Here is a 13900-nt window from a genome sequence, read left to right on the forward strand (position 1 = left end):
GAGAGGACATTAGACAGCGGCCCTCATGTTCTTGATGCGTTTGTGTGAGTTGTCAGTGGACTCTGGCCCCCGTGAAGACGTTCACTTCACCTGCACGCGGAGCAGATTAGACCAGATACTGAGACAATCTAGTTTCCACGGCTTCCACTGCTTCTCGCTTCATTCACATAGAGATTAAGAAAGGAGGTTACAAAGGGTGAAGGGTCAATCCGGTGCTTAAATTATTCACGAATTGATTGACAGGTCTCGCATGCATTAAATACATAAGGGTTTTTGAAAGAGTTTTAATTTTCCAAACAAGGCAGAATATAAAATATACTTTATCGCACAGCAACATTTATAAACAAATGTTTATACATTTACCGTCATGCTTTGTGTGGTGGGATTTGTAGTTCAGCAAATACTATAAACTCAAACTGCATAACTGCTTTTTCAATTTCTTTTATTTGTGTATGTTTTCTCAACGGACACTTTTAATAAAAAGCATAACAAATAACTGTACAGATGTATTACATGTGACATGTAAGTACTCTAGGAAACTAGGAAGAAAACAAAACGTGTATTCTGAATCTTGGTGTCGTTTTCACATTTCATGGGTTCTCAAAAGCAACAAAATAAAAGAAATTGCTTCTGGCAGAAAACAGCCTCGTGTTACAGGGACCGTAACCAATCTCAGCATTTAAAAAAAGGTATGGTCAATATTTCTTCTAACCAAAATTTAAATGATAAAACTCTAATATGTACACTGATATTCTAGTCTAGACCACCACAGAGATTCTGTAATAAATCCTACATCATACAAACATGAATTATATTCAGTTTTGTAGAGACTGACTGACGAGTTGCATTTCATGGTGTTGCTGTCTTGGAGGTTTTTCTCTAATATTTTGTCCATTACTACCATGACAATCCACTGCTTTGCTATAAATATACAGGAAGGTCCACAAGGAAGCCGCGAGTAAAAAAAAAACACAAATACGGTCGAGAGGTTTGGGCGTTAAGGCATTTTGAGCGCACACAGATTTATTAATTTATCTGACTGGATTAGTTCTCCAGGCTGTTCATGCCAACACGACCGAGGGTCTCACCGCGGTCATTCACGAGGAATGTCCACAAACACCCAGTCGTGATCTTCATAGATTACATCACGAGTAAAATAAACCCATTTAACCGGCTGGTCTGCTTTAAAAGCTGATTCTGTCTTCGTAAAGTGACAGCAGCAACAGAGTGCCCCAGCCGGTCAGAAGGCCGAGGTTCTGCAGCAGAAACATCAGCCAGGGTTTCTTGTTGCTGATGTGGATCATGGTGGGGAGCTGGAAGGAGAAAGAGGAGAGATGGGAGTTCCTGTTGATGCCAGTCAAGGTGCGAGTTGCCCGACCAATAGTCCTGGTCGAGTTGTTCCCCGACGACAAACACTCACCATGTCAGCCAGCCCGACGTACAGGAAGAGCCCTGCAGAAATGGCCGCTATCCACTGTTTGGTGGCGAGGTCAGTGGCGACAGACAGAGCGATGTACAGGCCGACGAACGAGGTCATGGCGCTGCCGACGTTCAGGAGCAACGCCTTGCGGACGGACACGCCGCTGTGGAGCAAAATGGCAAAATCCCCTGGAGGGACACAGGGTTGACGTTAGGACATCTCCAATGACCACGTCACGGGGTGAGGCTCAGGTGCAAAGAAACAGGACCGGACTCGATGTGAATAACAACAACAACAAAACGTTCTTTACTGAGGCAAAAGGTTCCAAAAAGAAAACTAGTCTAAAAAGGGGCAGGCAGAGAATCAGAGGTCAGGAATAGTAACGCCAGAGAGCTAAAAACACGAGGCACAAGAAGAACAAGGAAGACAGAACTACAGACAACAATCCAACAGGAGACAAAGGAAAGACTGGCACAATATATAGGGGGGGGAACACAGGTGTACGGCATGAGACACTAACGAGACAAGAGTGGCTGAGGGCAGGTGAAGGGAATTTCGATCAGCAATACTATACAAAAATCAAAATTTCAACAAAAGAAGAAAGTGGCCGACCGAAAGGGTCAAGGCTGAAGCTATCAAGCTTATAAGTGCCCTAACCTATGCTTTCATGAAAATACTTATTTTAGAGAACCATTACATATACCTATATATATATATATATACATATACATATGCATACAAATTCACACACCCATATAAACATATATACACACACACATACCTACATATACATAAAACAATCAACAAAACAAAAACAAAAAAGCTTGTCCCCATTATCCGTTACTTATAATGCGTCATCAATGCTGATACGTCTGTACTTGTCCAAAGTCATGTCTTTAAATTTTTTTTTGAATATCACCAGATTCTTACTTTCCTTGATGAACAATCAAGACAGAGGAGACACAGAGAAGAAACAGAGGAGACACAGAACAGGGCATTACAGACTCGTCTTTTGTGCGTTGGCTTTATTTACCCAGTTCATGTGGTAGCTCGTGGCAGAGGACGGCGAGCGATGTGGCCAGACCGGACTTCCACGACAGGGAGAAAGCGGCGCCCATCGCCAAGCCGTCTGCAAAGTTGTGGATGCTGTCGCCGATAGTTATCATGTAAGGCAGCAGACGCTGTTCTGTGGAGGCGGACACAGAGGTCGTTAAAGGTCGAGGAGCCGCGATGATCAGCACCGTCACAACCTGGATGATGCTTGTTCGTTGTACTGGAGATAACTGGACTTGCCTCTGGTGCGCTCTTTCGGCTCTGAAAGAGATTTCTCATCGTCTTCATTGCCGACCTAATAAATATTCAGTAACAATCCTGTTATTGACATGGCATTAATCAGGAATGGATTATGCTGCATTCACTTGGAGTCGGGCAGATGGTTTACGGCAAAAAAAACGGCAAATCGTTGTTTGCGGTCAAGTGCAGAATAAACCGGTAACGCTGACGTTACGCAACTCCCTCACACGAGTAGAACGTTGTTTAAGTTAGCGAATAATAAGAGAACGATGCATTTTAATAGTTACATGCATTCCTCGAGTAGTTTCATAATATAATCGTCACAAATGAATGTGATGTATTTAATCTGATCGTCACTAGTGTTTGTTGTCTGCGGCCTGATTCCATGTGAATGTAACCATGTGGCCCTCACACCAGTGTTGCCAGGTCCGCGGTTTTCCCGCGGAATTGGGCTACTTTTGAAGTGTTAGTGGTTGAATTTGGTTGAATTTTGTCCTGTAGACCCTATTTTGCATGCAAATTACCATGAATATCTTAAATAAAAATAAAAATCCATATTTTAAATTTAATTTCCAATTTTACCCCCAAACTGACTCCAGAGATCACAGACACACACACATGGGGACACGCCACACACACACACACACACACAAGCTTCCTCTCCTCCCAGTCTCCTCCTCATCCACCCGTCAAACTAGGTCTGGTTAGTTAGTGTTTCTGCTACACTGGGAAAGTGGGCTAAAGAAGGCTAAATACGGGGAAAGAATATAAAAAGAATGAAAAAGAAAAAAGGATGAATTAAAGAATGGATAATGATATGATGATACAAACCTTTTTTTTTTGGTAAACCAAACAAATTCGCGGATTCGCACGCACATGAAAATCAACAAAAGCAAACACAAAAACAATGCTGTGAATGCTCCGCTCTCCAGTTGTCGAGTGCGTACATATTTGAAGGATAAATAATCTGATAAAAAAATTGAAGCAACATGATAAGGTGTTTCAGTTGAAATAAGGTAATGCATAACTACAGAGTATGCACAGTACAAAAAAAAGTTCAAAGACAGGAGGCAGAAGGGAAGAGAAAAGGAAGAAAAGAGAAAGAAGAAGCATCAGGTTCGATTTATTTGTCGTCCAGTGAATTGGCTTACTATTTTCAGTTATTTATTTTATCTAATTATTATACTATATCAATTACAAACAACCATTTTAAACCTAGGTGAAATAAAAACTTGAAAAAATGCTAAAAATGCTGTTATTTATTAACCATTTAATTGTGTACTTTATTATACTTTTATATACATTTGGCAAAATGCTAATGGACTAAAAGCAGTGTATATGGTTTTGCACAGGCATATTTTGTTTTCTGAGTTTTGATATTTTTTTGGGCTTTTGGGCTTGTTTTTTTGGGTTTTATTGGGTTTTGGCTGGGTTTGGGCTGGTTTTTGGGCTGGCCTCACACACTAATGTGACATTTTTTCAACATTTTAATATTATTTGTTGACAGATTAACATACTTAAACACGTTTTGATCAACGGGTTTAAAATCTTGTGTTTATTTTTGCTACATTGAGAGGTGTTTGAGAGCCCCTTGAAATCAAGCAGCAGCTCTTGAATTCATGTTGATTAGTGTTGGTGAAGTGACGCTGTGAGTGTTTCTCACCAGGTCGGCCTTCGACGCCGACTGTGACTTGTCTTTTTGTTTCCTCTCCTGTTCATACATCTCTAAAACCTGCCCATGGTCACAGTGATGGGGCTCTGATTCTTCCTTAAGAGAGAGAGAGAGACAATATATTGAGTAACATTTCTTTTTTTTACTTTTCCTCACAAGATTTTGCTCCACAAATGAAGGACAGGATCCCATAATTTCCGAAGCAACGTTTTAAAAGTCCCAACTTTTTGATTTGAATAATATTTTCAATTCTGATTCGCCTAATTCTGTGTATTATTTCTTCTCTTACTCCATGATGGTGTTGATGATGGTGATGATTATCTTCATATGCCACCAAAGAGAAGATTGTTTCCATCAGATAAAAGTAGTAGATCCCGGCAAGAAGCACCAACATCTTGTAAATGTAGTCTGGAGTTTCTTCCCGGTACGGGGCGTGTGAGTTCTTGTGGCTGCCGGTGTTGTCTGAGTGCAAATGCAAACCTAAAAACTGGACACACAGACCAGAGGGAGAAGTCAAAATGAGTACATGCTGCGTGAAAGTCACCATGATTGTTGATGCCGTGACAAAACGCCCCGGTGTGTTTATGAAGAATATCATATAGCTGCAATGAATTTCAGCCTCCAAGGCTAAATTATTTGTATAAAAAAAAAAAATTGCTTGTCAGATCTTTAAATGTGTTTAAATCACTCACCATGGGTGTCAGGTGGAGTAATGCATCTCCAGTCAGGGAACCGACAGCCAGGCTGATGCAGAACTGGATACAGAACTGGAACACACTGGTGAAGGAGGTGCAGAGCAGCAACACAATGCCAAACATGGACGTCAGTGTTATCACCATGTTGGCAATGGTTGCATAGACGTATTCTACAAGAGAAAAAGAGAATAGCAGAGGGGGGAGGGGGGGTCAGTTATCAACAAGTCACGAAGACATGGTCTTTGTTGCCTGGATACCTTCATTACCTTCGCATTGAAAATGCCGGAAGGTTATGTTTTGATCGTGTATTTATTTATTTATTTATTTGTATGCGTGTTATTCGCAAAACTCAAAAAGTATTGAACCGAATCGCATGAAATTTGGTGGGATGATTGTTTATTATCCGGGGACCAGTTGATGAGATTTTGGGATCGATCGGGTCAAAAGTCAAAGGTCATGAACAGGTCAAAATCTTTCGCAGAACTCAAAAAGTATTGAACCGAATCGCATGAAATTTGGTGGGATGATTGTTTATTATCCGGGGACCAGTTGATTAGATTTTGGGATCGATCGGGTCAAAGGTCAAGGTCAAAGGTCATGAACTGGTCAAAATGTTCTTGAATCGCATGAAATTTGGTGGGATGTTTGGTTATTATCCGGGGACCATTTGATTAGATTTTGGGATCAATCGGGTCAAAGTTCAAGGTCAAGGTCATGGAAAGGTCAAACTCTTTTTTTACAATAGCACGATACATTTTTGTCCAATTGGCATGCAACTAATGCCAAAATGTTCATAATTCAATGCCCAATCTTGTGATATGCGAAGGTATGCGCTCTACCGAGTGCCCATTCTAGTTACTATTCTGCAACAATGCAAAACAAATGTAAAGCCTTTATTCATTCAATCTGTCCCTCCTGCCACGATGAAGGTGAACAACACCTCATGACTTCGAAGCTGTCGGATCTGAAAGGGTCCTTTCAGAGCGTGCACCCTTACTCTCAGTCGTGGTGAGCCCGTCTGGGGTCGGTGGCTCCGTGATGTCCGCACACGCTCCGCTCAGGATCTGCTGGACGAGCGCCGGGCTGAGCCGAGCCAGGTCCGTCCGACTCAGGCCCGAGGAGGCCGAGCCGTTGTCCGCCAGGCCGTGGATCAGGACCAGCTCCTCGGCTGAGGCGCAGAACTGGGAGAACAGAAAAGACCGGTTAGCTCCAACCAGCTGTGTGTGTTACCTTGCATTTCTCTGTGAAGGACATGTATCATGCGGTGAGAGAACATGTTCCACGTGTTGGTCGATGTACCTGATTCCAGGTGCCGTTTCTTCCGTGCCTCTCGCGATGTTCAAGGCTGCTCCTCTTCCTCCGTCTGAAGCCACTGTGATCGTGATCAGCGTGTTGGTCTTCCTGGTGTTTGGGCTCATGTTTGGGGGGTTGTCCGAGGTCCAGGCTCCTCATGAAAGCCTCCAAATCTACACAACAAGGACACAACCCACATATGAGCAAAACTACTCCAGGATAATCTGACTTTAAAATTTTTTTAATTTACACGGTCTCTATTTCCTCTCTATACATGTGTCCGTGTCTCTGTTTCTCTGTGTTTCTGAGGGACATTTATTTACCCTCGACGGTGAAGTTCTCCGGCCCCAGACGGTCCATGATGTAATCCAGGAAGAAGCTCTCCTCCGGCAGGGGGCGGCTAATGAAGCAGTGACCTTGCAAGGCGTGATACAGGACGCGGCCCAAAACTGCACCCACTTCCTGTCTCTGGTCTGGTGACGATGGGTTGACCTCTGTTGTGATGTCAACAGCTGTTACACAGCTCTGGTTACCATGGTAATAAGGGAGAGGAAGGACAAAGAGCAAAGGTAGGGATATAAACAAAAGACAGTTTTACTCAATTCGAGCTTTGAGAGATTTTTCAGGGAATGAAGTCAAACCTATTCCAGTTTCAGCTAGTTTAGTCTTTATTTAATTCTAAATTAAATATCTTTGTAGTTTGGAATTGTTGGATGGACAAAACAAGCAATTTAATTACATCTACTTTTACTTTTCACAAATTGTCATTTAACTAATTTTTTGTTGTTTTTGGTTGCCATTTTGATTAAAAAGTAGCGTCTTGTTTTGAACAGCTTTTTGGGGTTCTGATTGAACGGTTTGCCAGATAACTGAATACAACTATGCCAGATCCCTCAGACAACTGTAAATTGTAGAATATATAATATTAGCTTTGAGAAGGCGACTTCGTTATGTTCATGATGTCACTTCCTGAAACCTTTCTCTTCTTGCTCAACCTGATTTATGAAATACACAATCAAACTAGTGTGTGCACTGTTGTTGTTAAGAACTCCTTATTGTTCTGTCTTCAGCTATAAATAATAACGGTGATGACATAAAATAAAATAAAACATAAATAATAATAATTCAGATATTACATTTTGTGTCTCTTGATACGGCAGAACAAGACATTTCAAGAGGGCTCTTCTCATAATGATGATGGTGGTTGCTACAGCGATGTGACAGAGTACAGGTCGACGGTTCGCTGCTCAACCAAGTGTGATAAGATATGTAGTGTGATATTTACTGCCATGAACCCAGTAGCCTACCATGCACACACAATAACCCACAACCAGGAAGCATACTGTCAGAGAGAAAGGAGGGTCGTAAACTGGCTGCCTGGTTGCCAAAGAGTGAATTATAGTGGCAATTTTCTAGACAGCATAAAGCATTGTTGCATAATCAAATTCATGTGTCGGCGACCTTTTCTTGCTTGTGCCCTTCTATCGCTGAACTATGTCCTCAGGCGGCACCTCATCAGAGATCCGAGACAAGCAATTTATTAGAGTTATGTTTCCTTTGCAAAAAGTTGAACTCAAATAAGTTATTTCAATTAAATTCAGTATTTGACAGGGGAAACAATTTGAGACGTTTTTTTAAACATTACAAAGTGGTAATGTTTAGTTTTCCATAGATCAACACTAGATGAAAATACATAAATAAGGACTTCTAGTTTGGTCTCCTAACTACCGCTCGGTGGTCCTGTGTTTACCTCTCTGTCTGAGGGCTCATAGTGGTCGTGAAGCTCTTGAAGCAGGACCTTCAACTCTTCGTGGTGATCCTGATGTGTGTGTCTGCGTAGGAAGAGTTGGGCCTCCTGTCCCCACGTCCCCTGCCTCACCGCGCTGCAGACCCGACCAGGGGAGGAGAGGTACAGGACGCATCCAGCAGCGAGAGCCGGGAACTGAGACACACTGATGGTCTCACTGGTTGTGCCCGTTTGGGTTTCATCCTCTCCGTGGGTGGAGTGATCGCTGATCAGCTGGTGAAAGGCATCCAATAGATCACACTACGCCCAGGGAAAAACACAAACGGATCTTCCTTAGAAAAAGAATATAGTGAATAAATTAGTGATGTTTAGAGCAGCCTAACAACACATACAGAAAACAACAGCTGCTAAGTTTAGATTGAGATGTTTTGTTTCTGTTCGTGCTACTGTTAGCGTGCAGCACAATTGGATGCCTGGTAACGGAATAATTCAGCCAATGACCTTCTCCCGTTGTCTCCTCTATTTCTGATCACACGTAAAATACAAGCTCCGTGTGATTGCAATCACAGCGGGAGTCATCTCCAACACACCGGTTGAAACCCCAAAATGACTCTCCCTCTCCAGCCAAGTACCGTCCAAGCACCCACATGTCGTGACGTCATCCTGACCTCGGACCGGCGCTCGTCTGCTCCGTCTTCCCACCCCTTCTCACAGGAGGGGGCCCTCGCGGGGGTCTCTCATTGTAACAACATTATAACAAGTGTGTGTTGCGTTTGTGAGGCACAGTACCTAACTTTGAGAAGCAGACATCATATTTCTTATGAGACCCATATTCCATCTGCTATGTGAAGTTATTCTGAATTTGCAGTGTGCAACCCACCAGTACCTTTAATAATTATGTTTTATATTAACAATACCCCTTTTACATAATTCATTCTGTAACTAAACACTAATATACATCTAGAAGAATGGGCTCTATCAGTTCATAACTATGTGTGTGACGTATTTAACAGTCTAAGAAATGAATATGAAGCTAGAAAAATGTTGTGTAAACCTTTCAAATAATATCAGTAACAGAGTGGATATATTATAATTGTGTATAAAAGTAACAGAGTGGAACAATTCAACAGTATAAGCAATTAATATAAAGCTAGAAAAATATTATAAGAAGCTAAGCAAAACCACCTATATCCAGGATCTTCACATCACCCTCGTACTAGAGAACCGTTGTCTCCAGGTATTTGTAACCCTCATTTCAACTGGATACTCCTCTAAGCGCATAGTATGGCACAATTAAAAACAGTATAAAATTACCCTATCATAACAGTGTGTGTGTGTGTGTGTGTGCACTATATGGGATATGGTCAAACATTAGCAAGTTATGTGGACACGAATGGCGGTCTCTTTTTTTTTTTAGCTGTCCTTACACTCCTGTCGGTCATGTCGAGGTGTTGAAATGCACATAGTTTGGACGGTCCCCTTCTCGTTTATGGTTTTCGTTGGGGTCCCTGATTCTAAACCTACTGCAATCTGATCTATAAGTCACTCGTCTGGCCCTCCTCTGGGTCCTCTCTCCTCAGATGTGGAGTAGTGCAAGTGTTTATTTTGTGTGGGCACCCAGTCCGTAGCCTGAACCCCTGCCATTGTTCTTTTCTTTGCCTCCACTCTGGCCCAACACTGTGATGCGAGTTAAGAGCACAACGTTGCCCCACCGTCTTCATTGTGGTCTAACCCATCCGTACGGTGGCGCCCCCGTTATGGGCTGCTGACCCGCCAGTTGCGGGACTTGAGGTTGAGGGAACTGAGCTTGAGGTGGTGCAAACGCGGCTTGCTGTATCTCCGTGGCTTTACTCTGTGGAAACCATTATCATTTCCGCCATCCACCACGGAAAAACATCCACTCGCGTCTCTACGTTGACTTTGCATGGGATCTACTCGCGCAAAAAATTCGCAACGCTTTTGGTGTGAACGCACCTTCAGGGTCGGCCCTAACTTGTCCTTGAAGCTGGCTGTGTTTCCTCCTTAGCTTCAGGAAATTGATGGTGGAGCTGAGACCTTGTCAGAGATGCAACACACCTGAGCAGGCTAAAGGCTTTAAATCTGACCTGCAAGATCCTCTTGGTTATTCCTAAATTGCATTGTGGGGACTCTCCGTCCTTATGAGGAGAAAATGCATGTCCCCATAAGGTGGGTGAAACACACACACACACACACACACACACACACACACACACACACACACACACACACACACACACACACACACACTCCTCAAACATAGCAAACGTTGCCTACTGACTTGACAAACACGCCCTATTGTATTACTGACTTAAATTACTGAATAAAAAGTAAAGTTACTGTGAGGAACCTTTAACTGTCAGCTCTGACTCCCGCAGGACTGAGCAGGGCAAACTGTCAGACATTACTGGAGTGGGAATCTGCTGCGCGGATAACACGACAGCTTTTGTCTACAAGGACCGCCAAGATCACCACAAAAAAAGTAACAATTGTTCAGTATTTAGAGACCACGTGTTTCGGCTTTTTTCGTCAGATTTTTTTAGGCAGATTGTGACAAAATGGGGCCTTAATATGGTGGATTGCTTATGCTGAGTGGAAGCTTGTTGGTATTCTGCTGTTGGAACAAGTATTATCCATGTCACCCCTGTCTTCATCGCAAAGCTGCTCTCGTAAATGTTGCTTACAATCAATCCTGTCTCAGAAACTCCCACAGGAGGAAACAGAATAATTAAGAGTTAAAAAATATAGCCTTACAACTTACCCTTACAAAAAATTCTGTCCAGTAAAGAGGCACATTACTAACTAAATCTGTTTAAAAGTTCCCATACAGAAATCTACTTTCAATATGTGAGCGTGGGCCAGTGAGTTAATAGCCTTTGGACCTCAACCTCTTTCCCAGCACTTGGAGTGAGCGACCTCGCTCTCTCGCCTGGCTGCGAGTTTAGCCTAATAAAACTTACCTTTTCACACGACACTTCGCCACACTGCACACGTTTCTCCAGTGTATTAAAGACAGAGCCGAGGGATTCCCTGTTCAGATAATGCTGTCCTGGAGACACGACGCTGAGCACGGCTCTGTACGCTTCCTCCACAGCGGGAGACCCCGATACAGAAGCCAACAAACCCCAACTGGCAACAATCAGCACTGCGGGAAAAAACATCTTACGGCTTTAAAAAAAACTTTTATAAGAATTAATTAATTTGGATGAAAGGTGATTAAAACAGGCTGACAGAAGCTGATACAGTCCCGAGGTATTTCTGCGGTGACATGGAGCTGTACAGAGCTCATGTCCCGGCTGCTATCAGTTTTAAACCACTACACGTTTGCTGGACCTGCATCGTGATTGGCTGAGACGTGGCTCGTGCTGTTCTATACCTGTTCATTAAACCCGTTGTCACCTGGACAGCCTAACACACCCTGTAGGCATGCAAGCTGAATGATCAGCTTTCAAGAGTGATTTGATTTTCATAGATTTGCACTAAAGCCCTTAAAGCCCCACACACACAGCCATAAGTCTTTACATGTTTTAAGAGGAAATGTGTTTATATGATGGAATGATAGTTGATTCTTATCATAGTTTATTCTCAGGGGTCACCAGAGGCCCCGATAGTCTTTTAGTCCATGTATGTTGGTAAGATGCGGGTTAAAGAGAGGTATTCTGTCCTCCTACAATATTAATTTAAAAACTCTAATGACCAATGTCAACTGTGGTTTGGTCTCACATGAGTATCCTGATTATGTGTTCTTTCATCAGGACAGATGAACTTCTGTCATTCGATTGGTTCATACAAAATATATCCTCCAGCTCTGAAACATCCAAATGGAAACCAAGAAGTAAGAAAAGGTTCAAACATTACAAACAAGGACTGTTGGATAAGTGATTCTGACCGTAGAGTTCTCACAATGGCCTCAAGTTATCCGCACTGTAGCTCGTCTCCGACTCCTAAAAGACTAAATCAAATGAACGCTCCGCTGTAAGTGAACAACAAAACGTAGAGCTTGTGATTATCAAAAGACCTGCAGAGACAAGAATATCAGGAAGAAACAAAGACACTTAGCAAAGGGAATCTGCTACCAAGCAACAACAAGTTATGCCTTGTTGATGTCTCGACAGAGATGCTGAGCTCAAGGTGGGAGGAAGACTACAGTGCATTGTTCAGTCCTTCCGAGCTTCATTCCTGTCAACAACTGCAGTTCCTCAAATGGCCACTTGAGGCTGGTTCAATGATCCTTTAATCATGTTAAAATGCACAACTTTTCAGCAGAGATAAACATGTTTACAGCCTGCAAAGAAACAAAACAAAGTCTAATTTCCCCTTTAGAATTCATATCCAAGGGTGTATTTTTTATATAACTCACCCATTTAAATTGAGGCTTAAAGTTAGGCTTAGTTGAGTCTCAGGTCGCTGCCGGCTAGAACTCTGCTCTGCTGTGTCACCCCGCCTCAGGTCCATCAACAAGCCATCTCTTTGACCAAAGGCTGGGCCATCACTGCCAAGATTGAGCTCTTCAGAAACCTATGGTCGACGTCACAGAGATTACATCCATATTTTATACGGTCTATTATGTATTATTATCAAAAAACAATTTGCTGTAAATGCTTCATGACGCTTCATCTCAGAATCACAGATTAGATGACATGACCTACAACGAGACACGCATATGCGAAGATTATACATACGATTGGTAACGTGAATCTTGAACCACGACTGCACAAAGTAACCGAAATCTAGAGCTAACATAGAGGTTTATCTCATTTATGAAGCAACTGTGCAGAACATGTGGTGAGCTCTAAAGTTGCGTTCCAATTGTTTTGCTTTTACTTGACATTCTGCGGCTGCCCTTAGTGCGTATCGTTGCATGCAGTACGTATTGCATTGGGACATGCTGCTTCCTCAGAACATCATGAACTTTTGACCCCCTTGCTTATCTGCTAGCATACATACCATTGATCTGGCATACTAATATGGTTGCAATGTTACTGGAAGACGCAGATAGTCTCGGTTTTCTTCGTGCATCTTCGCCAATCTTGTCAAACCCACGAGTAAATACAAACATAAGTAAAGAGGCACATGTCTCCATGCAGGCACGTGCACAGACATTTTGGGGGGCAGGTGCTCAAACCCAAAAAAAGGGCACCCAATGGCAAAAAAAATTCTGACAGAGTTGAAGCATTAGCAGCATTACACTGATGGAGCTGTCCTCGACCTGCGTTTCCTCTGGCAGCATCAGACCGCTAGCTTACATTTTCTTTATGAATAAAGATGAATTATTATATAGCAACAACAGTACAAGCGTTCTGATTGGCTAATGAGTCGTCATGCCAGCCACGTATTGCCCTCCTCGCTGGTCTGATACGGATCTGTATTGCCCTCTTACGTCATTTTCAAAATGAGCGATATTGATAGACATCAACAGCCAAGAGCAGTGGTCCTCAAACTAAGGCCCAATGGCGGGATACGTCGCCGCCACATTGAACAAAGAGGTCAGTGATTTTTTTTTCAGTCTGGCCACGCATATCCGACTAGAGCCTGTTAAATAAATAGGAAGAAAATTCTCTCTCTTTTCTCTCTCTCTTCTCTCTCTCTCTCCTCTCTCTTCTCTCTCTCTCTCTTTTCTCTCTCTCCTCTCTCTTCTCTCTCTTCTCTCTCTCCCTCTCTCTCTCCTCTCTCTCTCTCTCTCTTTTCTCTAACAATAACTAACAACAGTAAACACTGGATAAAGACTTTGAAATCACTTGTTTATTTTTTTTTTGGAAACG

General features: G+C 42.6%; 1 protein-coding gene across 1 annotated transcript; it reads right to left on the bottom strand.

Annotated features, from left to right (window-relative positions):
• Positions 1-1043: 1043 nt before the first annotated feature.
• slc39a4 (solute carrier family 39 member 4) lies at positions 1044-11299 on the bottom strand. The gene is made up of 12 exons (XM_056436101.1): positions 11099-11299; positions 8124-8420; positions 6697-6898; positions 6380-6546; positions 6078-6261; positions 5078-5250; positions 4675-4872; positions 4377-4481; positions 2714-2768; positions 2454-2606; positions 1421-1608; positions 1044-1313 (listed from the first exon to the last, which is right to left on the bottom strand). Exons 1-12 carry the CDS (start codon positions 11297-11299, stop codon positions 1185-1187), a joined length of 2052 nt encoding a protein of 683 aa, XP_056292076.1. The 3' UTR covers positions 1044-1184.
• Between the last annotated feature and the right edge of the window lie 2601 nt (positions 11300-13900).

This window comes from Pseudoliparis swirei, chromosome 1, assembly GCF_029220125.1.
Source record: "Pseudoliparis swirei isolate HS2019 ecotype Mariana Trench chromosome 1, NWPU_hadal_v1, whole genome shotgun sequence".
Taxonomy (NCBI): domain Eukaryota; kingdom Metazoa; phylum Chordata; class Actinopteri; order Perciformes; family Liparidae; genus Pseudoliparis; species Pseudoliparis swirei.

Excerpts from the sequence above, each read along its gene's own strand:
- slc39a4 (XM_056436101.1), bottom strand. The coding sequence starts at position 11,299 with ATGTTTTTTCCCGCAGTGCTGATTGTTGCCAGTTGGGGTTTGTTGGCT. Across the intron at positions 6,547-6,696 it reads GGAGAACTTCACCGTCGAGG|ATTTGGAGGCTTTCATGAGG; the intron begins GTAAATAAATGT and ends CTTGTTGTGTAG. Across the intron at positions 2,769-4,376 it reads CGGCGTCGAAGGCCGACCTG|GTCGGCAATGAAGACGATGA; the intron begins GTGAGAAACACT and ends AATATTTATTAG.